Below are 27,145 nucleotides of genomic sequence, written 5' to 3' on the forward strand. Positions count from 1 at the left end.
TCAGGACTAATTCAAAGCTCCTGTTTGTATCAGGAGTAATTCAAAGTGTGTCTAAAGTTCACCTAAATGACAGCTGACCAAACAACAAACATCTTTGTTTTGTCACAGCCCCCAACACTTAATTTGAAGAAAGTGTACCCATCCCATGAAATTAGTGCTTTATACCTAGCTTTCTTAAATATTTTTTTAAAATTTAGATCAGTTTTGACAAAAATCTAAACATTTCACTCTGTTTTTAACTCTTTTACCAAGCTAGAGCAGCTGCCTAAACATCACTGGAAGCCCTTTATCCTCCTAGGCTATACCTGGCCATTTTTCTAGTGGCTAAACTCCACTTGCCAAGCCCTAAAACATTTATTTTGAATGATGTGGTTGGAAACAGCCTCTTTGTGTGGCATCTCCTGTCACACTGGAATAGCCAGAGTTTACAGGGGGCAGATGTAAGGCTGAGCCTTTTCCTCCCTCTGTATTTTTGCAGTGTATTTTTGCAATGTGAGGCAACAATGTGCTATTTTCCCCATTTTACAGATTATATTTATGATTTGCTCTGTATCACAGAGGATATTTGAATTCAAATACTCCATGGTGTGCCCAAATATTCCTTGAAGGTGTGGTGATACTCTGTATTTTTAACCAGCCTTCAAAAGATTCAAATCCTTTTGCCAGGAGGTTCAAAGTGGCCATTTCAAGAGAAGCTTCATGATTCAAATAAATATTTTAGAATTGTTATTAACAGGCTGTTCTGTGAAATTCGGGGATATTGGAGTTCCCTACTGGCCTGCAGAGCTGGGATGCAGATTTAGGAGTGCTCTGGGCTGCCTTTGAGCCCTGAGCCAGCCCTGCATATAAAACAATCCCAAAATAAGCATACACTATTTTAGAAAAGGTGACATCAATTTCACTGCACACACACAGGCACAGAAATAGCTCCTGGAGCTGGCTGACCCTGCCTGTAACAAAATACCAGACTCTGCTGACCAGCCAGTGAAAACATAACATCCTTAGCCTCCTGACCCTCCTTTAAAATTAACTTTGAAACATTTTGTTGATCTATAAAAGAATAACAGAGCATCTAGCACCTATGAGTTATTGATCTCTCTACTAAAATTAAGCCCCTCTAACCCAGTGGTTAATATAACACTGAGATAACTCATTGCCAGGTAATCCCAGGGTCTGGGGGGACCCTCCCTGCTTTGCCTGCAGTGGGCATTAACCACTAATCAATCTACAAAATGACAATAAACAATTATGGGGGAAAAAAAAAAAAACAGAATAGAAAAACCTACAGATCCCACTATGAAAAATAAATCTCCAAAGCCTGGTACTCCTGTGAAAACATAGCACTGGCAACCTGCTGACCCAGTCAGGAAAGTGTTTAAAAATTCACATAACTCCTATGTAATGTCCCCTTTCCCCAAGGCTGGAATTCCAGGCTGGAGGAGCTACCTCATAACTTGGGCAAATCAGCTTTTCCTGCTGCAATATTACATGCCATCTGTCATGCCCTCTGATGACCCACAAGTAATTTAAAGAAATTAAATGTCTGTACTTTGGAGTTTCTTCCATTAACAAAATCTCCCGTCCTCCTCCATCCCCACCATTCTCAGTGCTGAAATTAAGATTACTCACCTGCAAGAATTAATCCCTCTATGAACTTTGTAAAACTCCAAATCCTCTGCCTGAACTGGGCCCTGAAAAATTTTTGGGGGGGATGGAAAGAGCAGCCGGTCTTGGATTAATTAAAACTTGGATGTTAAAACCCTTCTGAATTTGCACAGTGCCTTCAGCAGGCCAGGGCTGCAGGGGAGAATATCAAATATAATATCTGTACAAATAGAATATCTGTACAAATAGAATGTCTGTACAAATATAATATCTGTACAAAACTGATTCATACAGGAGCCAACATCTGAAAGTGGAAAACTGTCATTTCAAATCATCAGGAAATTGAATTAGCACACAGCTGCAGATTAGCTGTCATTTAGGAAGATACAATCAGGGCTTGAAAGGCAAGATATGAATTGTCTTCCTTCAAATTATCTCAAGGAGTGTAGGAAAAAAGGTGTTTGCATTAAAACCAGCACTTAGAGAACTCAGATATGCACTGAGCTCGTCAGACTTCATTTAGTTTTCTTTCTAAAGAGCAAATTGCAGTTTGCCTCAACAAAAATAACGAGCTGCACCTCAGGATCATTAGGTACTTTATCATAAACAGCTTTTTTTTCGTCCCCAGTTCCACAAATTCACTGTGAGTGGGTGTTAGGTCTCCTTGTTACTTCTCCTTTGCACAGCACTTTAAAACAGAGGGGCTGGATCAGGTGGGTCTTGTCTCTTTTGGGCTTAACTGCCTTTTAACTTCCGAATTGAGCTTAAAATCTCCTTAAAAAGTGAAGTTTCTGTGTGGCCTTGCATCCCTTGTGGTCAGCTGCAGGTTATTGCTCTGTCACCCTCACTGTCCCCTCCTCTCTCCCACCTCCAGGTGCTCAGTGCTGGTTTCATTCCCATTCCAGTGCCCCTATTCCCATATTTCAGCCTCCTGGGAATGACTACAAAGGGCAGCTCCACAGGTTGCAGCAGCTCTAGCTGAGCCATGGGGAGAAATATGTGGGTTGAATTAAAAAAAAGAGGGAAAATCAAAAAAAAAAGGGACATTTGTGTGTTGAATTAACCCCCTTCCTTTGGTCCCCAAGCCAAGTGACACTGGTGGAGAGCACATCCTTCAGGGCAGGAGCCACCTCTGTGCCTTCTTCATGGAAAAGATTGAAGCCTTGTGCTGTGAAATTAAATGAAATAAATAACTTTTAAAAAATAAAATAAAATAAAGTAACATAAAATAAAATAAAATAAAATAAAATAAAATAAAATAAAATAAAATAAAATAAAATAAAATAAAATAAAATCAGGCACGGGACAGGGTTCATGGAGATTGAGCACTCTCCAGGCTCTCAGCTTCACAGCCTCACTGTTCCAAAATCCTCCTGAATTCTGATCCCATTCTGCAAGCCAAGGCAAAAGCAGAAATCCCTTAACCTCAAGATTTGCAGATCCTAACACAACAGGGTGTTGTGGGGTTGTGAGGGTCCCCAGGACGAGGTGAGAGATGAGAATTTGACTCCAGGTTCTTAGAAGGCTGATATATTATGATATGATATATGATATTATTTATATCATATCATATCATAAGAAATGCTATACTAAAGAAAGAGAAAGGAGACATCAGAAGGGTGGACAAGAATGAATAATAAAAACCCCTGACGACTCAGAGAGTCTGACACAGCTGGACTGGGATTGGTCATTAATTAAAAGCAATTCATATATTTGGATAAACAATCTCCAGGCCACATTCCAGAAGAGCAAAACATGGAGAAGCTGAAGCTTCCCAGATTCTCAGGAGAAAAATCCTGACAAAGGGACTTTTCAGAAAATCTCATGGTGACAACAGGTCTCTGAACTTGGTGAGGGTCCCTAGAGCCTGCTGCTTTCCTGCAGCTCATCATTTAATAAAAGCTGCCTACAACCACCCTTTCTTTTGCCTCCAGAAACAGTTGGAGAAACCAATGCCTTCTGTAATTTCTCCCCCTTTTTTTTCTTTCTTTTGGCTAACAGTCTTTTGGGAGAACAGAGATAACAAAGCAGATTTTCTCCAGGATCATGACCCAGAGCTGATCAGAGCAGGGGAACGGGGAGAAGTGGAGGAGGAGATCAGAGTGCAGGTGAGCTTATAATAGCAAGAGGACACTGCTCACGTGCATTACCTGGGGAGATTTTTCTCCAGCTGCAAGAACTGGCCCTGGCACAGCCCTTCCCTCCCTGCAGAGTCCCTGCTGCCTGTTCTGTGCTTGTTCAGCTGAACAGAAAGCTGAGGAAGGTCCCTCTGTGTTTGTCTTGGGCAGGTCGATGAAGTGATGCAGGAGAAGCTGCTGAGAGTCAAAGAGGCTGTGGATGGAGAGACAGGTCCAGGTCAGGTCAAAGCTGTCAAAGAGAAGGTAAGAGCAGCAAGGTGGGGAATTGAGGGGCAGCCTCAATTCCATCAGTGCAAACCTCAGGGACAATCATCAAAATGCCCCCCCTAACATTTACTGAATCTCACGTCAGGAACATCTGAAAATCTCTTCACCTGTGGCTATTTCCAGGGCCTTCTCCATTAGCTTTTTCTCTTTAACTTGTATAAATATTTCTTAGGGCAAGTTGAGCTGTTCCAGAGATAAATCACTACAAGGTATTTCAGATTTTCACCTTCCTGAAATCCTTGGATACAGTCAAACAGCAAAATGGAAGCAATCCCTCTCTTTAGCCTGACCAGTTCAGATTTATAGTTTTCCAAGGAAAACAGGGATCTGGAGGCCAGTGAGTTTTCCAGCTGCTGGCTGTTTTCCTCCTGAATAAGACTGGTTATTATGTTTCAGAACCATACACCCAAAAAATTCCCTCTGAATGTTTTGATGTAACATTTCATTTGTCTGTAACACCACATAGATCACACACAGCCAGGTACTCATTATGTTACTACATCCTCTTGAAGGGTTTGGGAATTTGCAATTAAGCCAAGTTTATTTAGGCATAAAAAATAGGTTAAACCCTCCCCAAAACACAGCACATGTCATGTTCACATCTAGTTTTACAGCATTATCATATGAAGAATTCCACAGCTTGTGGTTCCTTAAAATTCCTTACCAAAGCATTTAAATGAGAGATCATGTCAGTGCAAAATCACTCAAAGCTTACAGCCCACCACTCAATCAGCAGATCCACTTAAAACCCTCAGGGCAAATAGCCAGCCCTAATCTCATGCTGTATTTCATTTCTGTAATACCTTTTAGCATGCAAATACTTGCTGTTGCTCTACTTCTACTCAAATTATCTTTAAAAATGCTCTTTCACCTGACAAAACTCGAGGGACTATCTAATAAGAAAAGACTGGGGCAGCTCTGAAAGCTGATCCCAACTGGATTCCTAAATCTGCTTCAAAAATAGGGGGGGGCTTAAGGCAGACAGACAAAATATTGCAACAATCTCCCCCAAGTTTTCATGGGCAGCCACATTTAGATCAGCTGGTCAGTGCCCTGCTGCAAAATGTCCCACTGGAATTACAGAGCTTTATCTTAGGGCTGGGTTGGGTTTGTTTTTTTCCCTTCAGTGTACTGTTGGAATAGCTTAGGGTGGAGGGAGATTATTTAACTTTTATCTTCCCAAGTTGTGCCAGTAGCCTGAGAGAACGAGGCAGGGAAAGAAGCACTAATTAGATAATAGAAATTCCTTAAAGATTTCATCTAAAATAACCCCACCCAAGCCAAAACAGTTCTATTTGAGGGATGAGGAACCAAAGGAAAGGTGCAGTTTAAGTCAAAACACATCTTGCCTGTGCAAAACCATTTAAAATGTCCATTCAGCTTTGGCAAAGGCTTTTTCCAATTAGTGTTTGCATAAATATCTCAGCCATAAACCAAACCAGTGCATACCTGTGCACACAGACTGCAGATCTGCTTCAGGATAACCTGCTCTAGATAATAAGAATAATATGAGCTGGAAAGTTTTGGAAATAGCTCATTAATTTATTATTCAACAAAAAAAAAATCTCAAGTTTTTCAAGCAACATTTGAAGTTCCGTATGTCTCCCCTCAGCTATGCAGCACAAAATAACAGGTTCAGGTTTTCATTGTAGCCAGGAGTGTGGCTGAGATCAGTGTGAAACATCCCCCTGCCAAAAAAACAAAGGGGATATTCTGCATTCTCAGGAGAATTCAACATTCTTTAGAGGAATCAGACCTTCTCCTGCACTCTGGCAGTGGGCAAGGGGCAATGAAAGGGGAATTTCTTCAGGAGAGCTTTTACAGGTGGAATTTTGTGTCTAGAGACCATTATCCCAAATTCCTGATGCCATATTTGGCCATTCCCTCTGTTTTAGGGAGGGATTTCTTCTGCTCTCTTTGTCAGGGAATAATCCCTACCAGAGCTTCTGTGCCTTCCCAAGCCTTAAGATGAGTAGTTCTCAACTCAGAAAATTTATGTCAAATCCATATTAAAACCAAAAAAGTCTGCCTGACCCACAAGAACCAATCTGAGTTTTAAAATCCCTTTTGTGGGGAATACAGCAAGGACATTTTGGAACTGCAATCTGAAGGGAAATTTCAGTGTTCCAGACATCTCAGGTCTTAGATTTAAGAAAAACAAGATATAACATCTTCAGGCCTATCCAGAACCACTCCTTTATTTCCATGAGCTCTTTATCACTGATTCCCAAACCTTCAAACACCACTTACTGCTAAAAGCTGACTCTTAGCCCTACCAAGAGCTGCTCTTAGAGCTCCTGAAGATAAGAGGAGTTTCTTTGCAGTGTCTTCCTTTACCAAAATACCCCATCCTCCTCCATCCCCACCATTCTCAGTGCTGAAATTAAGATTACTCACCTGCAAGAGCTATTCTCTCTATAAACTTTGTAAAACTACAAATCCTCCATTTGGCAGCTGTGTGGAAGAACAAACCTGGGTGAAAAAAATTGTTCTTCTCATGACAAGTGGGTCTCCAGAGCAGCAGACTGATGTGGAAATAGCAAAATTAATTAGATTGCAGCTAATAGTCAATAAAGCACAGTGCTGTTACTGGAGTCACAGATCCTGTGTGTGGTGGTGTTCACAGGGGTCCCAGGATGAGGGAAGTGATGAGAACCTTGACTCCATGTTTCAGAAGGATGATTTATTATTTTATGATATATATTACATTAAAACTATACTAAAAGAATATTAGAAAGGATTTCATCAGAAGGCTAGCAAAGAAAGGAATGGAATGATGATAAAATCTTGTGACTGACCAGAGTCCCAACACAGCTGGACTGTGACTGGTCATCAAGTAGAAACAACTCACATGGACCAATCAAAGATGCACCTGTTGCATTCCACAGCAGCAGATAATTGTTGTTTTTCTTTTCCTATGAGGCTTCTCAGGAGAAAAAATCCTGTCAGAAAAGATTTTTCATAAAGTATGTCTGTGAGACCTGTGCCTGTTTCCAAGCTGGAAGCTTCCCACCCCCAGGGATGGAGCAGAGTGCTCTGTTTGAGACACACTTTGCTTTCCTCTGATTCTTCCAGACAGCCCCTGGTCCCGTGACTGTCATTGGGAAGGGGATGGGGACACAAGAGGAACAGAGGAATTGGGTCAGCTCTGCTGTAAACTGCATTTTCAGTTTCAGGCCAGGCTGAGGAAGGGCTGGCAGGGAGATGTCCTGTGAGGGAGGAACATGGCAGGCACTGATCTGGAAGTTACATTTAAGAGCTTATCAGAGCTCTTTCTCCCAAGCCCATTGTGCTGCTTTTCCTGCTCTGCTCCCCCAAGGATTTATTGCTGATCCCCACTGCAGGTAAAGCAATGCATTGGAAATGAACACACCCACACAGACACAAAGGCATGGCCAGAATTCAGGGGAAAAAAAGAAAAAAAGACACAGAAAACCCAGGAAAAGGGGACATGAGAAGCTAAGTGTGGATAACTTGCTTCTGGGCTAGGCCTCAACACAGCTTTGGAGGTTCCTTTTTGGTGAAACTGGGTAGAAGCAAGAAAACCACAAGTGGCTGTGACAGAAATACTGACAAGAGGTATAAATATATCTGTAAATATAACTATATATATATATATATATATATATATATATATATATATATATATATATATATAAATATAAATAATTATAAAAGATAAATATTATCTTTTTATATATCAATATATTATAATTATTATAAAATTAAATCAATATATAACTATATACCATTATAATATAAATGTATATATGTGTGTAAATATAAATTTATATATGAATACATATTATATGGATATTATATATTTATAGGGATATAGATATAGATATAGATATAGATATAGATATAGATATAGATATAGATATAGATATAGATATAGATATAGATATAGATGGAGGCCAGGAGAGAAGCTGGGTGAGAACTGAAGAAAGGCTCGGTTTGAAGGCTCTGATTCCCAAGCCCTGCTGGATTTCCTGTAACTGCTGCACCCAGAGCCCTCAGCCAGCTGTAGGAGCTGTCACCTCTTTGGATCCTAAATCCAGCAGGGAAGGCAGAGCAGAGTCCCTCATTCAGCAAGTTAATGAATCAGTGGGAGCATCTTTGTCTGAGCATTTTGCAGTGTCAGAAGCTGCTTGTTTTATCTCAGCCCTGCCAGAACGGACTTCTCAACCCAGGCCCAGTGCAAAGCTTCACTTGCTCAACCTCCCATCTTAAACATCTCACATGATCCAAGGAATCCCCTAAAAAACTGCATCAGCTGCTGCTGTTTCCCTTAAGCCACAGGAGCACTTCCCTCCGGTCCCTGTTCCCCAAGGGAACCTACAAGAACGACAGAGAGGGACTTGTTACAACAAGGGACAAGTTTTACTCTGATATTTTCTGAAAAATCCTCTTTGCCCAGCATTTTCTCCTGGGAAGCTGAGAAGCCTCAGAGAGGAATCAATGAAACCCCAGTAATTATCTGATTGCTGCTCCTGTGTTTGCTGCTTTGGAATGTGGCTTGGATATTGTTTACCAACAGGTGAATGTTTGATTGGTTCCATGTGAATTGCTATTAATTAATGACCAATCACTGTCAGCTGTGTTGAGGCTCTGAGGAGTCAGACACCAGTTTTTATTATTTCATTCTTGTTAAGCTTTCTCTTTCTTTAGTACAGTTTTAGTATAGCATTCTTTAATATAATATCATAAAATAATAACTCAGCCTTCTGAGAACATGGAGCCAGATTCTCATCTCTCACCTCCTCCTGGGAACCTCACAAACACCACAGACAAGGAGGAATGGCTTCCAACTGAGAATGGGTTTAGATGGGATATTGGGAAGGAATTCCTCCCTGTGAGGGTGGGCAGGCCCTGCAGAGGTTACCCAGAACAGCTGTGGCTGCCCTGGATCCCTGGCAGTGCCCAAGGCCAGGCTGGATGAGGCTTGGAGCACCCTGGGATGATGGAAGGTGTCCCTGCCCATGGCAAGGGTGGAACTGGGTGATTTTCCAAACCAGCCATGCCATGATTCCTGTGGTGGCCATAACTGCAGCCAGGACTATGAGATCACAGCCAAAGGGTGTCACAGATCCTCCAGTTTCATCCATTCCCCTCAGGGACACATTTGGACAGCCTCTCCCTCCTGCTGCCACCCCAGCAGCAGCCAGGGCTCTGGAATTGGGTCTGAAATCAGGCTCTTGTCTGCTCCAGCCCCTGAGCTGCCCAAAACGTTTTGCTGGGTGGGAGAAGGCACCCCCTGGGCACAGGACAGAGCCCAGTGTCCCTGGCAGCTGGCACCTGGTGCAGCTCACTCTGTGGGGTCAGCAAAGCAGGCAATCACCCAGTCAGGGCATGGTGCACAGGAGCTCAGCTGGCACTTGAGGCAGAGCAGCCAGAGATTTCCATTCTAAATGAGCAGCGTGTTCACATCCATTAAACATTATCATTTCCTAAATAAAAGCAGTTCCCAGCAAGACATTTTGGAGACAAGCCATTGTCTACAATTCATATTTGCTCTTATCACATCTCAGCCTGTGCCAAATTCCCCACAAGTGCTGTTGTTAATTAGGAAAACACATTTTTCCTCCACACAGTTCATTTTTGTTTTGCTCTGGAGTTACTTTATTGGTGAAGCTGCCTTGAGGACAATACCAGTTGGCCAATAAATTCAACATATGCTTCGTGTCTTTACATAGGTTGAAACGAGCTTTTCTTCCCAGTCAGACACAAATATATGTAATTTCTGGCTTGTTGGAAGAGAAGTTAAAAAGACAAAACAGGAGGAACAGCAAAAATAAACCAGTGACAGCCTCAATATTTCCACAGTTGTTAAAACAGCATGGCGTGTGCTTTCTTCTTCCCATTCCTTTTCTTCAAAACAATATCCCCCTGGCACATTTGGACGAATATTTGCTGCCAAACTTATTTATGTAAAGAAACCCAAGGTTTAGTTCTCCAAATACAGAGTTGTTTGCTTTATCCTAACCCAAACCATCTCCTTTTCTCAGTAGCTGATCCATGTGGTGCTGGGCTTAAGCTGCATTTTCATCTGCATTATCTTTGTGGCATCACAAACAGGAACAGGTGATTGAACCACAGGTTCCTCACATTGTGTCTATCTTGAAAAACCTGAAATTGATGTATTCCTGAAGGCTGCTGATCCATTCTATGAAAAAGCCCAGCATTTTCCAGATAATTGGATAGGATTTTTTTCAAACTCAACAACACAGCCTCCAGAGCTCTGCAGAAGTATTCACTCTTATAAAAAAGGCAAAGTAAATTACTGTATTCCCAGGAAAGTGAACATAAACTTTTGGAAAGAATAAGCTGTCTTGTTCAACTAAGCATTTAAGCACGTGCTTAAATTTAAGCTGTTGGAGAAATCCCCTGGTGCCCCAAGGTTTCTGTGTAAACAGCTCCACTGGAGCAATGCTGAGGTGCTTTAAGGAGCTCAGACACCAGTGGTGGGCACTAACATGGATTAATGATGCCCTCTCCACACTACTAATTATCCCTAACCATATTTATGGCTCCTGAGCTGTAATTAATGGAGGGGCTTGACAAGCCTGAGTCACATCTTCCTTTTTTTATGTTTGCAAGGAGTTTTTTTTTTTTTAGGGTGTAAAGAAATGAGGCACACGAGTCAAAATCTTTCTGTGGTGAAACTGTGGTGAAAAGATGAAAAGAGCAGGTTGTGTTTTTCTGACCTCTTCCAGCTTCTTCCCTGAGGCATTAGGGAGGAGAAGGATGTCCAGTGGTTAGGAGGGTAGCCAGAGTCTCAGGAGCTTTTCCCCTCAGTATATATATACTTAATATATATACTTAAGTTTATATATATATATAGATAGATAGATAGATATAGATATATACTTTATATATATACATGCTTAATATATATACTTAAGTATATATAGATAGATAGATATAGATAGATAGATAGATATACTTAATATATATATTTAAGTATATATATTAAGTATATATATACTTAATATTTATAAGTAATCTATTTTAAGTAAATATATATTTACTTAAATATGTATTTACTTAAATATATATTAAGTAAATTTATATTTACTTAATATATATCTGTTTTTTAAAAAGGTGTAAACAGTCTCTGGAGCAGCTACTTGGACCCCACACCCTTTTCCTTCCTGCTTCCTTCTTGAGCAAGGGCCATGTCTCCCCTCAGCCACAGAAGTGGGTTCCAGAAAAATCATGGAATAAGAATCACACAACTGGAAAAGGTCTCTGAGAGATCATCAAGTCCAGCCCTTAACCTGCCCTGCCAAGGCCACCACTAAACCATGTCCCCAAGTGCCACATCCACACAGCTTTTAAATTCCTTCAGGGCTGGGGCTTCCGCCTCTGTCCTGGACAGCTGTGCCAATTAAAAAAAAAAAAAGTTTAATATCCAAGCAAAAGGAAGGAGAGAAGCTTCTTCCCTCGGAGCAAAATGACCCTGGGATGCTTTGCTATGTAGCAGTGGCACTGCTGGTTAAGGACATGGTTTTTCCCTTTGGGCTACATTCATACACTGAAACATTGGCTGTTCTGGCCCTCACTTGGCTTCAGTACATCCAAAAATATTTATCTGTTCTAAATTCACTAACTCCTGCTTGCTTGTGTGGTCCTCAGGTAAGCAAGGCAGCTGTGAAGAAAAAGGTATCTGAGCTGGAGAAAGATCTGACTCCTGGCAGGTGAGGAGAACCTCTCTGCATTACATCTCCAGTATCAGCCTTGGTTTTCCTCACCTTCACCACAAACACAGATTAAAATCCCCATTGTGCTGTCACACACCAGCAGGAGCAGTCCATGCCCTGCAGGCAGGTGAACTGCAGCTGGCAGAGCTCAGCACATGCAGCATTTCAGGAGGAGACGGGCCCTGGGTGCCTCTTCCCCCTCTCTGCAGGTGCAGAAGCACCTGGCTGCTTTGGTGGCTCTCAGATTTTCCATCCCAATAAGTGAGGCTGCAGACAGTCCCCAAATCCCCTCATGGCTGAGCTGTGGTGTCCATGCCATAAATCAGTCCCATGGATCAATCAGGCCAGACCTGGCCTCCTCTTGTGGACCCTTGCTCTTTGAAGCACTCTTATTTTATTTGGAGGATCTGAGAGGAGTTCTCCTTCTGCCCTGCCATTTTCAATGAGTGATGTGTTCCCTGAAAATCCAGCCATTTTTCACCTGTACACATCACCACAGGCAGCAGCTGATCCAGGAGCAGGGCTGGAGAACAGCACAGTGCCCAACACAATCAGTGAAATTCACCCCCAAAACCCATTTGTGCAAGAACAGCCAGACCTGGACTCCATTATTTGGGTGCTGGCCCCACACAACCAGCCAATGATCTCTTTACCTGCTTTAAAATATATTTTAAAAATTAAAAAACACCTCCAAGCAGATATTTAAAATCCATGTCTCATGGACTATAACAGAGCAGGACCTCTCCTACAGAACAGTGCCAAAATCTGGTATATTCCCTGCTTTTAAAACTGCTCTTGCACATACCTGCTTCTTTAGATATAAACTTACCACACAGCCAGCTGAAAACATGAGCTTTTTAGTAGCTGGCATTTTATCTGGCATTTTGGCTCCCTGCTTTGCTCTTCCCTGCTGAGCATTTCAGAAATAACCCAGAGAGGGGCTGAATAACAGATTCAAAATGTCCCTTTTGGTCCAGTGAAGGGGGCACAGGGGGCTCCAGCCAGCCCAGACTGGTCACATCCCCCTCCCCTAGAGGGGACATGCATCATTTACCTGGCACAGTAAAAATAATAAACCAGGAAAAGTAGAAGTCCTGTTCCCACCAGAGCTGCCAGGTTAGTCCCATTCCAACTTCTGCCTGGTTTATGATGCATTCCCAACATAAAACCACTGAGGATGAAAGCAAGAGTCAGAGCAGCAAAATCAAACTTGTTGAAGGTGCATTAAATTTTGGATTTGCTTATTGCTGCTCCTACATTAATTGTGCCACTAAGACTACATAAACATAAAACTCCTCAGCTGAAATGGAAAAAAAGGCTGCAGACCTCAAATTATACCTGGAGGTTTATTAGCCAGCTGAGAGGCACTATTAAATATATTTATTGTAGCCAGACCAGGACATCCCAATTAAGATAGGTGAGAAAGACAAAATAATTGAGGGGAAAGAATGTGAAAAGTGTGGAAAAACACTGAGAGATCTAAAAAGACTAAAATCAATATTGTTTATGCTGTCAATACTTTGAGAATTTCTGACAGGTTTATTCAGTTTTCATCATCCTGGAAGCAGTATTACTCCATAAAACCAAGGGCCAGAAATGTCCTTGAAATTAATACTTAGAATTCCAAAAGAAAGCATAGAGAGGATCCACATCAAGAGAAAATCACACACAATTTTAAGTGTTTTAACTCCTTCATTATTGGGATCTACTTCCAGCCACTAATGGAGATAGGGAGAAGCTTCTACTGGGGAACTCTTGCCCATTTGATCAATCCCAAACTGGTTTGGGTTGGAGGAGACCCCAAAGCCCGTCCAGTGCCACCCCTGCCATGAGCAGGGACACCTCCCACTGTCCCAGACTGCTCCAAGCCCTGTCCATCCTGGCCTTGGACACCACCAGGGATGGGGCAACACTTCCACTGGACATTTCTGCCCCAATCCCCCTCTGACCACAACCCTGCAGGTGGTGGATCTGAGCAAAGCATTCCCAATGTGCTCCCAGAGAGATGAGGCTGTCTGTTGCCAACACAGTAAATTCCAAGAAGAATTAATGAATTAGTACTAATTGGAGAGCTGGGTGAACAGGTATGGTAGTGTTAGGATTGCCATTATTGTGTAATTTAAAAATAATTTCCCAGTAATTGATATTAATGAATGAGTCCATTACACAAGTCATAACTGATCTGGCATCACCTGAAATGGGTAAATGGAGTCAGCAGGAGAGGGGGACCCAGCCTGGGAGGGAGGGAAAGACATTGCTCAGCACGAGACAGAAGCTGTGCTTATTGATTTCACACTGATGGCACTAATCATGCTCCTCTGAGCCACAGAGGGCATTTATAAAGCTGGGCAAACAAACAACACCCAGGCTGGCTCAGGTCTGAGAGCACTGAGCCTTTCCTGACCATTTCTGAGTGATGTCTCTTGCCTGCAGGAGCATTGATTCCCTGTACCAGCAGCTTGCAGAAGAAAGATTGCTCATCCAAGTCAAGAATGTGAATCTCTCTGACTACATGGGTAAAGTACCCCTTTCAGAGAAAATGTAGTGTTTGATCAGACCTCCAGCCATTCCACCTTCACTGACCCCTATTTTCAGTCAGGACTGAGTTCAGGTCACTGCACTTTGAATATCTAAGGCCAGGTATGCAAATCAAGGCTGCTCAGGAGCTTTCACTTCTGCTGCTGAATTCAGGCAGGACCTGTTTGCAGAGCTGGTGTTTGACTCCAGGCAGCAACAGCAGCAGCCTTGAAGGGTTGTGGATGTCACAGCCACTCTGAGCTGGAACCACAACACCCTTTAAGGAGCCCTTGCCAGGCAGTGGCAAGACAGTGCCAGTCTAACAGAGCAGGGGTCATAATCCATAATGCAGAATATTTCCCAGAGAGCAGCAAAAATTGTACCTCCAGCTTTTGTTGTCTTTTGTAAAGGCTCAGCCCTTTCCCTGCACCTCCCTGACTGCCCATGAACTTTGAGCAGTGCTTTGAGGCATATCTGGCCCTTCATGTGAGTAAGAAGTGTCTCTGCCTAGTTCTGCATTTCACACTCCTCTTGTCTGGTTTCTGTTAGCTGCAACTGCAGCCAGACCTGGTTATCTATGCTCTACAGAGAAAAAAAAAAAAAAGGGGTAAAAAACCCCAAACCCCACTTTTGCAGACTTTAGAGGTGTCTAACACCATGCCCACAAACATTTGGTGACACACAGTGAAATCACAGCATCTTAACAGCAAAAAAAACCCCAAGATTCAGCTATGTCAAAGGCCATGGTTTGAATTTGCTGCTATCCAGAAGCAGAAGTGCTACAGGCTGAGAGTACAAGGCCAAGGCAGAAAAGACAAATTCTCTCCTATCACCCCAAATGCCATGTTTATATAAACTCTCAGAAGCACCAGTTCAGCCTGCAGAGCCTCTGCCCACCCCTCTGAAGAGCTGTGAATTCTGTCAATTGAGTGTCCCATCCACTTCATGCTAATTAAAGACCACCAAGTAAAGGAAGATTTCCATTCTTCCTTTGTTCTCCCAACCTATCAAGGTCACTTTTGTCCAACAAACATTCCCCCACCACAAATGCTTTTAAAACAGCACACCTCCAACCATTTTTTGAAATCCAGAAAAAGTCTTTTGAAGGTTCCAAGGACACAGAGAAAGAAGCCTTCATCTGCTCAGCCTTCCACGGCTGGAGTCTAAGGAAGGTCACTTCCAGTTCCTGGGGAAAGGACAAAGAGTGGAACTGTGCTACCCAGCCAGTAAAGGCACTGAAATGTCCCCCCTCTATGACAAACTGACATCACTGAACTAATTTTCTTGGTGACCTTATCTAAATTAGTCAGAGAATATCCACTGTGATTTATGTGCAGTTGCAATTAAACCCTTTGATGCCTTCTAATTAAATCTGTGAAGATTAATTCCTATCCCGTTCTTTTGATTTCTCCTTAAATAAAAGATAAAACCTGAAATTAATTTTATTCTTCAGAGGGGAGGGGGCAGTTGCACCAGGCCTTGTCTGCCTTTTTCCCCCCAAATTATACCTCCACTTTTGCTCTTACCCACTGCTAATTTGCCTCTGCTCCAGAGGCCTCTTGCCCTCTGCCTTTTTATCTCCAGTAAAACATAATATATTATTATTTTTCAATAATAATCACCATAATCACATGTAATTTATGCTAAAAATAATCACTGACTGCATCACAACTGCTTTTCCTGCTTGTGGCCCATCCTCCTGTATCTTTGTTCTCCAACATTGCTTGGATATGGGCTTTGACAGGGCAAGCAATGTGATTATAGCTCTGCAACCAGAGCCAAGGCAAGATCCTTTCAGCTCGTGTCAGGGATTTTTAGTTTCCTTGGGTTGTTTTGTGGAGGTTTTTTTGAACAAAAGAGGGGAAAAAAGAAGAGGTGAACTGCAAAGCAGAGGGCCCCACCAAATGAGGTGACACAGCGAGGAGCTGAGATGGGACCCAGCCAGGGAAAAGCTTGTTAAAATAGCTTTTCCCCCTTTTTGAAATCCTTCTGAGAGCTCATGGTTCACTGGGATTCTAGCCCTGCAAAATCCCAAATCCAGGAATGCTTTGCCAGCAGCGTGATTTATGGCGCTGCTAATGATTCTTCTCCACAAAGTTCCTTTCAAAGGTTACTGCAAACCGTCTGCTCTCTGCTGAACAACTTCCACAGCCTGCTCAGCTCCAATTTCCCTCTGCACTTCACCTTTCTCAGGGCCGCATTCCACCAGAAGGTTGCCCAGCCTGAGTCCCTGAGCCTGGCACTGCTGAGTGTGTGCCCCAGCCCTGTGCTGTGGCAGCTCCCCATTCCCTGAGTGATGCTTTCTGCAACGACACTGGCACATTTGCTGAGCTCCTGCTTCCTCCTCACAGGCTACTACGACTGTCTGGGGACCCTGCTTCGTGAGACAGGGGCCCAGCCCATGCCCTCCATCCCAGAAGTCAGGCAGCTCGTGGCACTCTATGGAATATTGCCCTTGGGTAAGAGCACACCAGAGGGCAGAGCACTCTGAGCCTTTGCTCCCTGCCAGGAACTGCATTTTACTGCCTTTGACAAGGTTGATTAGTGGCAATCTGAAGCATTTTGCAGTCTAATTGTTTTTCAATGAAGCCTTCAGAGTGAGGGCTGGATCCCTTGAAGAGTGCATGCCCTCCCCAGCCCATCTCTGCCTGCATGGCAACAGTTTGTGAATGGCAGCACATCAAGGGAAACCACTTGGGAAAGATAATAGCTCAAACAAGCTCCGGTGATCAAAATTAATCAAGTTAAGGCAAGGGCTAAGGTTGCAATTTACCTTTTACAAGCTGGCTAATGTTACTGGTGCTGCACAGTGCAATCGTTGGAGGAATTAGCCTGGATACATTTTGTACATCACAGAAAACAGTTGTAAATGCCCTCGCAGTTTTAATGCCAGGCTTAGCCAATATCTAGCAAGGCTTTGCTGGGTCAGGTTGTTTGCTTTTAATGTAAAATCTATCCCATTTTTCACTTGGGAATGGCCTTGTGCCAAACTCCAGTGATTGCAAGAAGTGCCTGTCTCGGGGGGCCTTTATCAAAACCTCGTTTGAGCCCCTTTCCACTCCTGATTGGATTTTCCAGCTTCAATACTTCACTTGCCTCCTTTTCCATTCCTGAATGGAATCTCAGTGGATCTCAGGGAGATTTTAACTCCTCCAGGCTGTGTCAGTGTCTGCTCAACCCCCTGAGAGGGCAAAATCACCAACATCTGCCTGCCTCCCACCCTGGAACACAAAGCAAGCACAGAATTTCTGTTTTCCCTTCCTCCCAAAGTGCTCAGGTTATTCTCTCCTCAGCCTGGATGGGGCTCTTCCCACCTGGAGCAACGCCCTCAGCTGGTTTGGCGTAAGGCTGAAGGTCTGACTGCAGTCAGCTGAGATTGCTAAGCAGTTATCTCTGTCTGCACAATGTGTTTCACTTATCCCCAGACTCCTCCAAAGCTGTGTTTTGACACCATCTGATCTAGGGAAATCAAGCCCTGAGACACCCCTTAATCAGGAGAACCCATAAATTTTCTGCCATTTATACATTGGTAAAAATTCTAGGGAGAGGAGACCCTGGACTAGTTAAACAAACAAAAGGTACTTGCAAGAGCAGTTTGAAAAATGCCTTTGAGTAACAAAAGCCATTACATGAGCCAAAAAAAAAGGTTCAGGAATGGTTTCACCTATGGGGTGATCTGTTATGGATGACATTTCACTTAATTGGTCTCCAAACTAGTTCATCATGAGATAATTGTGTATCACAGAAGTGAAAGTTTTTCTCAAAATAGCCACCTGATGGCAAGGAAAGCCGCAGCTTAAATCGCATTAAGAAAATTACAAGCAGCTGAAAGGAGAAAGAATAGTAGAAGCTATACTTCATTTTTAACACAGAGGAGTCTGCTGCTCCCCTCCTAATAAATCTTTGTGCAATAGTAATGGATTGCTGTGGAATGACCAAAAATTAATAAAGCCTGGGTGGCTGACAACTTCCTACACCCTGCACCGTGCTGGAATAAGGGCATTTGTCTCTGTGCTCAGTTCCCTGCCATCTATTTGGGATGTTAAACCATTAGGACACAGATAACCACCCTGATTGGATTTGTTTTAAATAGCAGCCATCCCCATTAAGCCAGAGGGCTTCTCCAGGCTGAGGCAAAGGCTCCCTCTGCAGCCCATCAGTTTTGGGGCCAGTTTCACTCCCACAATCTGGTGGACACCAGGCTGAGAGACCTCCAGATGCTGTGGATGCTCCCAGAGATTTTCAAACACATTTAAACAGCACCACTGTTGACACAGCACATCTTTAGGCATCGAGGCAAAGGGGGCATGGACAAAACATTTGACATTTCCTGCCACTTGCACCTCTGGAGGTTCCCCTGTCCTCAGTTCATGTGGTGGCAGCTGCAGGGAAGACAAGTTCCATCCCCATCAACCACCTAAGCCTGTCTGTGCTTGTGTTTTCCCAAGGTGAGGCTTTCCCAGGTGATGGATCATATTTGTCACAGCCAGAGTGAATTTACCTGGAGCAGCCATGGAGACAGAGTGGGAATGCTGAGCAGGCACAGCAACCCTGGCATTCACATTTCCTCTACTCCCAAAATCATTCTTTTAGCTCACAGGTGAAGTTTTCCCACCAGGAGGTACAAACAAGGGTGGGTGAGTCTTGTTCCAAAAAGAAATGTTAAATCTGCTGGGCTCTCAGCTCAGGTTATACAGAATTGAACTCAAGAGCACTCATGCCATAGGAAGGAAACAATTAATTCATGTTATCAATTATTTATGGTGAATAAAAAAGGAGGAATCATTCCATTACCTTTATGGCAGATTTAAATGAAAGCAATAATAATGCCTTATGACTTTTTACAGGTTCCCAAACTGTCCATGAGAATGCTCCTCTGGTGAAATCCCTGCTGCTGGCAGGACCTGCTGGTGTTGGAAAGAAAATGTTGGTCCATGCCATCTGCACAGAAGCAGGAGCCAACCTCTTCAGCCTCACTCCTTCCAACACTGTGAATTATTCAGGCAAGGAAGGCCTCATCATGTTGCTTCACATGATTCTCAAGGTGGGCAATTCTCTACAAAGGTGGCCCAGTTCTTTTGTGGGACAAACAGGGAATGGTAGTTCCTCCATAACAAGCAACATACACAGCTTGGGCAAAGCTGCTTAGCCCAATTTGGAGTTCCTTCCCTGCCTTCAAGTGTTCAGGAGGAATTTCTTGGTGGAAAGGGCTGCCCAGGGAGTGGTGGGTCCAAGGAACAACTGGACGTGGCACTCAGTGCTCTAGACTAATTGAAAGGTGGTGATAAGTCAAAGGTTGGACTTGATTTTTGAGGTCTTTTCCAACCAAAATGGTTCTGTGATTCTGTGAAACCACTTGTTGACAGCCAGTGTGTGCAGCTCTGCAGAGGATTTAATGCCCCAGGAGAAATCACTGGGAGCAGCCATATTTTTCACATTAAGATTTATGGGAGCTTTGTGTTACCTTGAATATGAAAAGCAGCACAGATAAAGAAAATTCTGTTCTCTGTTTATGTGCACATCAGCCAGGAATGCTTGCCACGCAGCATTTAATCAAATGCTAGGCTGGGGGTGGTCAGAAATTTCCTCTCTGGGGCTGTTGCTGGACAAGAGCTCTCTCCCCTATATTGCTCTCTGTTTACCTATCAGCAAGGTCTTCAAAAGAAGGAATCCTGGTTCAGGATTATAGGAACAGAAATGTATGAGAAGTCTGGAAATGAAAGCAGGCATATGAACTGTGAAGAACACAGCCCAAACCTTCCTCCAAAAAAAAAAAATTAAAAAATACACTATCCTGGCAAGATTTCTTCCAGATTTTAAATGCTCAGTATTTCTGCTCTGCATGGGAGCTGGTAAACATTTCCAGACAAAAAAAAAAAAATTAGGAAAAAGCCAAAGGGAATATTTTTCCAGTGCCAGTGGTCTACTAAAATTGGCCTTGCTGGGGATTTATCAGCTGTATTTCATGGAATCCAGTGTTGGAGCAGGTTTTGTGACAGGTGAGCAAAGCCACCCCTGAGGAGGTGGTGCCAAGGGAGGAGTGGCAGTGCTGTGATCACACACCTGTGGTGCCGTGGCACTGGCACTGGGCCTGGCACTCCCTGGCACGATTCAGAGCCATGATCCTGAGCTAGCAGCCCCTCCTCTCTGCACATTTCACCTTTCTGCACTCCATGTCTGTGCCCTCACCCATGGCAGAGCTCAGCTCTGGCTGCAGGCCAGAGCACAAGGGCTTTGGGCACAGGGGAAATGAGGGAAGCCTTTGTACTCCTGGACAAGGTTCCAGCTGAAGATAGCAAGGGATTTTTTGGATACTTGCATATAAATACTATGAACAATAAGAGGAGCATGCATAAGATGTGTATTTATACACTTTAATAAGAATATACACACACGTCACGTATTCGTGTGTGCTGCAGGTACATTCAAACCCTTGCATTTTCCCACATTAATTAAAAATAACTGGAAACACTTCTCCAACTCCTTCCTCAAAACCATGGGGAGCAGTCCAAGCTTATTTCCCTCTACTTAAATTCTTGCAAAGGACAGTGACACTTTGGTGAGCCCCCATGAGTTCCTGGGATAGAGTCGCTCACAAGCCCATGGAATCAGAGCTCTCCAGGGCTGTTGTGTTTCCCCAGTTTGAGGCTTTCCCAGGTGATGGATCATATTTGTCACAGCCCAGGATAAATTTACCTGCAGCAGCCATGGAGACAGAGTGGGAATGTGTTGTTGGTTGTGGGTTATGTACAAATCACAAACAGGATGGGATTGCTAGGAGCGTGTCTTGAGTTGTTTTGTTTTTTAGCATCAGTTTTATTACATGGTTATGACAATGGGAAGATGCCATCAGTTTACATTTCAGGCAGCAGACTAAGAACTTAATGTTGCGACTTACTTTAAAAGTTGTTTGACTAATCACATAAAGTAAAAGCATATTGACAGTAGTTTTATGCAATCACAATAAGCACACCTCTTACAGCTTTCCCAAAACCCTCTAATTTTATAAATTCTCACAGGAATGTTGAGCAGGCACAGCAAAGGAAATACAGCATCCCTGGCACCCTTGCTTACCAAAAGGTGACTTATTCCAACTGCAGCACTGCTGCAAACCCTGCTGCTTGAACAGCACAGGGTTTCTCTTTCCTGGGTGTTCAATCCTTCCCTGTCAGGGTGCCCAGAGCAGCTGTGGCTGCCCCTGCATCCTTGGAAGTGCCCAAGGCCAGGTTGGATGGGGCTTGGAGCAGCCTGGGACAGTGGAAGGTGTCCCTGCCATGGCAGGGGTGGCACTGGATGGGATTTAAGGTCCCTTCCCACCCAAACCAGTCTGGCCTGTCCTAGCAGCATCCAAATCCACTGTGCTCTATTTGCATTCCCAGTTCCTGTGGTGGTCTCAGCTCTCCTTTCACCTGCTGTCCCCATGGCTGAGCATTTCAGCTCAGAGCCTGTAGGTTCTCAGAGCCAGGCTGGAAACAATCCTGCCCCCACAGAATTTCCACCTTTTTATTCCTGACAATGCCAAATGTGCCTCGTTCCCCCCTCTCTCTGCTCCAGTCCAGCAGCACTAACTCAGCCAAATACCTGCCTGTACCAGCAGGAATATAGCAAACACCTTAAAATAATTAATTATTCCCTGTTATTGGGCATTTATGAGACCACAACTGGACTGCCAAATCCAGCTGTTTGGGGCTAAAATAAAGTTGGAGTGAGAGGGAGTTTAGCTGCTGTTTTCAGGATTTTCATGGGATAACACAGAGAACAGAGTCAGACTTTGCCCAGAGTGCACAGAGATGGGACAAGAAGAAATGGGCACAGGTAGCGACAAGGAAAATTGTTTGTGTATTAAGGAGAAAGTTTTATGAGGAGCTAAAGGACAAGGAATCTCCTATATCCTGCAGGAATTTACTGCTACCCAAGCTGAAGGAAACAAGACACGTTCAAAACAAATTCCTTGACAAGAGAAAGCTGAGCACTGGTAACTGCCCTCCCCAAAAAGTTCATTTTCCACCATGGTACAAAAATCTGTTTATTTGGTTAATGTAAGACTACACTGGACAGTGGCACATGTGGCAGACAAACCATGGAAGTTGTTGGTAGCTTGCAGCTGATAATTTATATTTAATATTCTCAGCTCTCAGTCTTACCTGACCCATCACAGTACCCCCCATCTGAGGGCCCTGTGTGCAGAGATCACTGAAAATGCCCCAAATCTCCATAATCAGGCACTTCTGGGCAGCTTTTCTTTGGAAACAGCAACTGTTGTCATGGCAGCTTTGTACTCCAGCTTCCCAGAAGTGCCTTTATGGAGAGTTAGTCAAGCAAAATGCAGACCTGGCACTGCAAGCTGTGAGTGAAGGACAGGAAACATGACAGCTCTTTGCCTATTAAATTCTCATCCACACAACCAGGATTTAGTAAATAAGGATTTATGGTGCTCTGTGGGATAGGTGAAGTTACCTCACACTTTTGATTACCTGTCCTATGTGCAAACAAAAGAGTTTCTGTAATGAAAGGAAACTCTGGAGAGCATAAAATGACCATGAGGAAACTTTCCCTCCATGACTGAAGTGTTGGCTGCTGGTACTTGTTTGGTGGGAGACGCCCTAAACAAGTGAATAGGATTGGGGAAAAAATGAAAATTTAATTTGTTTCAGATGCAAAAGCAAAATTCTTTTTCCCCCCCTCCCTTTCTCAGGGAGGGGACTCACAGGAGACACAGCAGCCCTGATCCAAGAGAGGCTCGAGTGTGACTCCAGGCAGGCATTTTAATGTCATCCAGAGGAAATGACTTCTCATAGCAGAGCAGAAACACCAGCGTTTCAATCTGCCTGTTCAGAGATGGAAGGGAGGTGGATATTGAATAGGGAAACTATTGAAAGAGACTGCAAACACAAAGCTTGAGCAAATCCTGCCAGGGCAGCTCTGCTTCACAGCAAAAAGGGGAGGATCTGTGTCGAGCAGAGAAGCACTTCCCAGAAATTACCCCCCCCAAAAGAAAACTCACTCTTGAAGCATGAAGCAGAATATTCCACATTGTAATGTTATTTATTACAATAAAATATATTTATGTATTTTATTATAAAATGAATATTGAAATATCATATATAAAATAATACTGAAATATTATTTATTTCAATGTAATATGTAATGATTTCAATGTAATGAAATATTATTTATTTAATATTTCAATGTTAAATATTATTTATTTCTAATGTGGAATATAATAATATGTATAATATATAATATTTTATATTATAATAAATATATATTATGCATTACAATATAATATTATAATAATGTAATATTACCCAACAATTTAGTGAAATATTATTTACTTAATATTTAAATAGTAAATATTATTTATTTCTAATGTGGAATATTATAATAATATGTATAATATTATATATGTTATATAATATCTATAATAATAATTATATATTATACATTATAATAAAATACAATAATAATGTAATATTATGTAACAATTTAATGAAATATTACTAATTTAATATTTCAATATTAAATCTTATTTATTTCTAATGTGTAATAATAAAATAAAATAAAATAAAATAAAATACAATCACATTATATATCTTAATATAATAATATTATATTATAATATTATATATCTTAATATAATTATATATTATCGTATTATAGAATTATATTATATTATATTATATTATATTATATTATATTATATTATATTATATTATATTATATTATATGTATGATGTAATATTATATACAATAATAATTATACATTATACATTATAATATAATACAATAATAATATAATATTATGTAACAATTTAATTAAATATTATTAATTTAATATTTCAATATTAAAACTTCTTTATTTCTATGTAATATTTATGTAAAAACTTATAATTTCTATGTAACAATTTAATGAACTATTATTTATTTAATATTTCAATATTAAAACTTCTTTATTTCTATGTAATATTTATGTAAAAACTTATAATTTCTATGTAACAATTTAATGAACTATTATTTATTTAATATTTCAATATTAACTGAAATATTCCACCCTGGAATATTCCAATTAAGCCCCATTTCCCAGCCTGAGCTGCCAGCTTGTGCCAATTGGCTCTCCTATGTCCCCATAAAATCCTGGAAAGATGCAAGGAAGGGCAGGGAAGGAGGCATGGAAGCAAAATCAGACTCAGAAAGGAGCACGGGCAGAGGGGAGAATGCCCAACCCAGTGACACAACAGCGCAGGTAGTTCAGAGCTTTAGCTGCAGGCAATGAAATGCCAAGCAGGGGGTTGATCACTAGCAGAGGGAGCCATCCCCTCTGCGGGCACAGAGCACACACAGAGCTCATTGTGCCCCGAGCCACACCTGGGGAAACCTCCGCAGAGCAGCTCTGGCCAGGCTGAAAGGTTGGGGAGAGGTGGCCAGGAGGAAATGCCAGCAGGGGAGCTCTGTGTGTATGTGTCAGCTCGGTGTGAGCTGTGCGGGGCCACAGAGATTAATATTGTCCAGAAATATTTCAGCACCATCAGTGCTGGGGGATTCTTATCAGCCTCTTTGGGTCTGCTCTTTAGCCACTCAGAGCTGACTGTACAAGTGTTACACCCAAAAAAGGGATGTGATGCAGTTTATTTAGATTAAATGATACAACTCCAGCATTTAGAGGCAACAGAATTTTGAAGTCTGCCATTAATTTAATTTTTTCCCACTGATTTGTGTTCATTTGTTCATAAGCACTGCTGTATTGTCAGCCAGACCATTGTTCTGGCAGGTTGAGGAGCTTGTCCTGGTACACTGACAGAATTCTGTGTGTGTTTAGCATTTCCATGCCACAAGACTCTCCCACCACAGCTAAAATTTGGGAACAGTACAATGAGTGTTTCTTCCAGCATCCAAAACAATTCTGCTCTTGGTGCAGCTCAGCCTGCTGGAATTCTTAGATCCTTGAAGTGTTAAGTATCAAACAGTGCTCAAATATGCAATTATTTCTGTGAGAAAGCAGCTTGAACTTGTGTTACCCTAAGGTTAAAAATTAAATTTATCCTTTTCAAGTCATTTTCTGCCTCACAAACCAGAATGCAGTGGCATCATCTCTGTAGCACAGGAATATTTACCTGGTGATGCTCCGGCTGATCAGGTCTGATCACAGCTTTCAGTGCAGCATTTCTGGGGGTATAAACTACAGAGCACTAAGTTTTTCAGCAATAACTTGAGCTTCCAGAAAATCTTGGGCCTTCAGAAAAAAAATTCCATCAAATCCTTCAAGTTTGGAGGAGCCTTGTGCAATATGTCCTGGGCAAGAATCACATTCCTGCATTTTCAAGTGTAACAATTTAACTGTTAAACTCTGGCTCCCAGGTTTGAAAAGCTGAACCCAAGGCTTTCAAAAGTGCTGTTTGATCTTTGGTGACTCTTGACAGCAGGATGAGAGGGATTTTTATTTTTTTTTTCCCCATAATGATTTTCCCAAAGAGCAAATCTCACTCAGTGTGGTATTAGAAGGGTTAAGGGGCCATCTGCTGGCAGCTCCAACAAATTGTGGAATTGCAGCGAAGCTAATAAAATTTCAATTACAAATTAATTATGTACAGTGCATTTAATTATCCATGGATTCAAACTGTCCGTGGATAATTCAAATGGAGCATTTCACAGGGGGATATACAGGCAGCTACAGATCTGCCAACAATTTAAATTAGATGCCAGTGGATTCTGGGGGTCTCATCTGGATTCCCAAGAAGAAACAGCCAGGCTCAAACACACTGTGTTGAATTGGGTTATATGAGTGTCTATTAACACCTGACAAATCATGGAATGGTTTGGTTGGAAGGGATTTAAAGCTCATCCAGTGCCACTCTGCCATGGCAGGGATACCTCCCACTATCCCAGGGTGCTCCAAGTCCCAATGTCCAGCCTGGCCTGGGACACTTCCAGGGATCCTGGGGCAGCCACAGCTGCTCTGGGCAACAAACACATGCAGGCCATTTTCTCCATTTAGCTCTTTGCCTCAAAACAGAAAACACAGGGAATTCTCTCTTTAGGGGCCAAAACTGAGGTTATTCATTCTATTTCCACTTAGTGGAGAAACAAAGGGGGCAAAGAAGATGAAAGATGTGACCACACTGAGCATTATCCTGTAAGAGTTAAAAGGAAGGTATAATCTGGTTTCAGACCTCAGGGGGCTGCATTTCAGGGAGGATGCTCAGCACAGAAACCATCTCCAAGCCAAACAAGGAATACCTGCACCTCCCAGCCTGTGGTGACCCCACCAGAAGGACAAAGAGAGACACCAGCAGTGTCCAACATTTGCCAACAGCATTTGTAGCCTCTGTAACCTTTCCCCGCCCTTGTTTCCCACTGCAGCAGCTCCCCATGAATGTGATATCTTTTCAAATAAGTTGGTTTTATTTTTTTCCATCTTCACTATTAGCATTAAATGTTTGAGCTTCTGCCATCCACCAAAGGAAAAAGCTCAGGAAGGACATGGACCTGTTGAGTAAGCCCAGAGGAGGCCACCAATCTGACCAGAGGCATGGAGCACCTCTCCGACAAGGAAAGGCTGAGACAATTGGGATTGTCCAGCCTAGAAAAGAGAAGGCTTGGGGGTCACCTTAGTGCCCCTGTGAAGGCTGACCAAGAACAGAGGTCAGATAAAGAATAAAGCAGGGATTTATTAAAAGGATCTCCTCAATGGACACACCTTGGGCAGCACAAGAGCCCAGAGAGGGCTGCACCCAAGATGAACCAAAATGGTCACAAAAATGGATGACTGGTCATGGGATCTCTAACTTTTAAAAGTTCTGCTCCATTTATATCTTGGAGTTAATTGTCTAATTACAGCTTTAGGTTATCAAATCCCATCCTGCTTGTTTTTTTCTCTCCAGCCCACGGTGTTTGTGCTCTTGGGCTGATATTTGGATC

General features: G+C 42.5%; 1 protein-coding gene across 1 annotated transcript in view; it reads left to right on the forward strand.

Moving 5' to 3' along the window:
• Positions 1-27,145, forward strand: part of IQCA1 (IQ motif containing with AAA domain 1) — a 103,268-nt gene that overhangs the window by 58,814 nt on the left and 17,309 nt on the right. The window contains exons 11-16 of the mRNA XM_058809287.1: positions 3,607-3,713; positions 3,894-3,986; positions 11,649-11,710; positions 14,147-14,229; positions 16,582-16,689; positions 19,078-19,274. Of these exons, the coding sequence (XP_058665270.1) occupies positions 3,607-3,713; positions 3,894-3,986; positions 11,649-11,710; positions 14,147-14,229; positions 16,582-16,689; positions 19,078-19,274 (650 nt within the window). The remainder of the gene's footprint in view (positions 1-3,606; positions 3,714-3,893; positions 3,987-11,648; positions 11,711-14,146; positions 14,230-16,581; positions 16,690-19,077; positions 19,275-27,145) is intronic.

This window comes from Ammospiza caudacuta, chromosome 8 (assembly GCF_027887145.1).
Source record: "Ammospiza caudacuta isolate bAmmCau1 chromosome 8, bAmmCau1.pri, whole genome shotgun sequence".
Classification (NCBI taxonomy): domain Eukaryota; kingdom Metazoa; phylum Chordata; class Aves; order Passeriformes; family Passerellidae; genus Ammospiza; species Ammospiza caudacuta.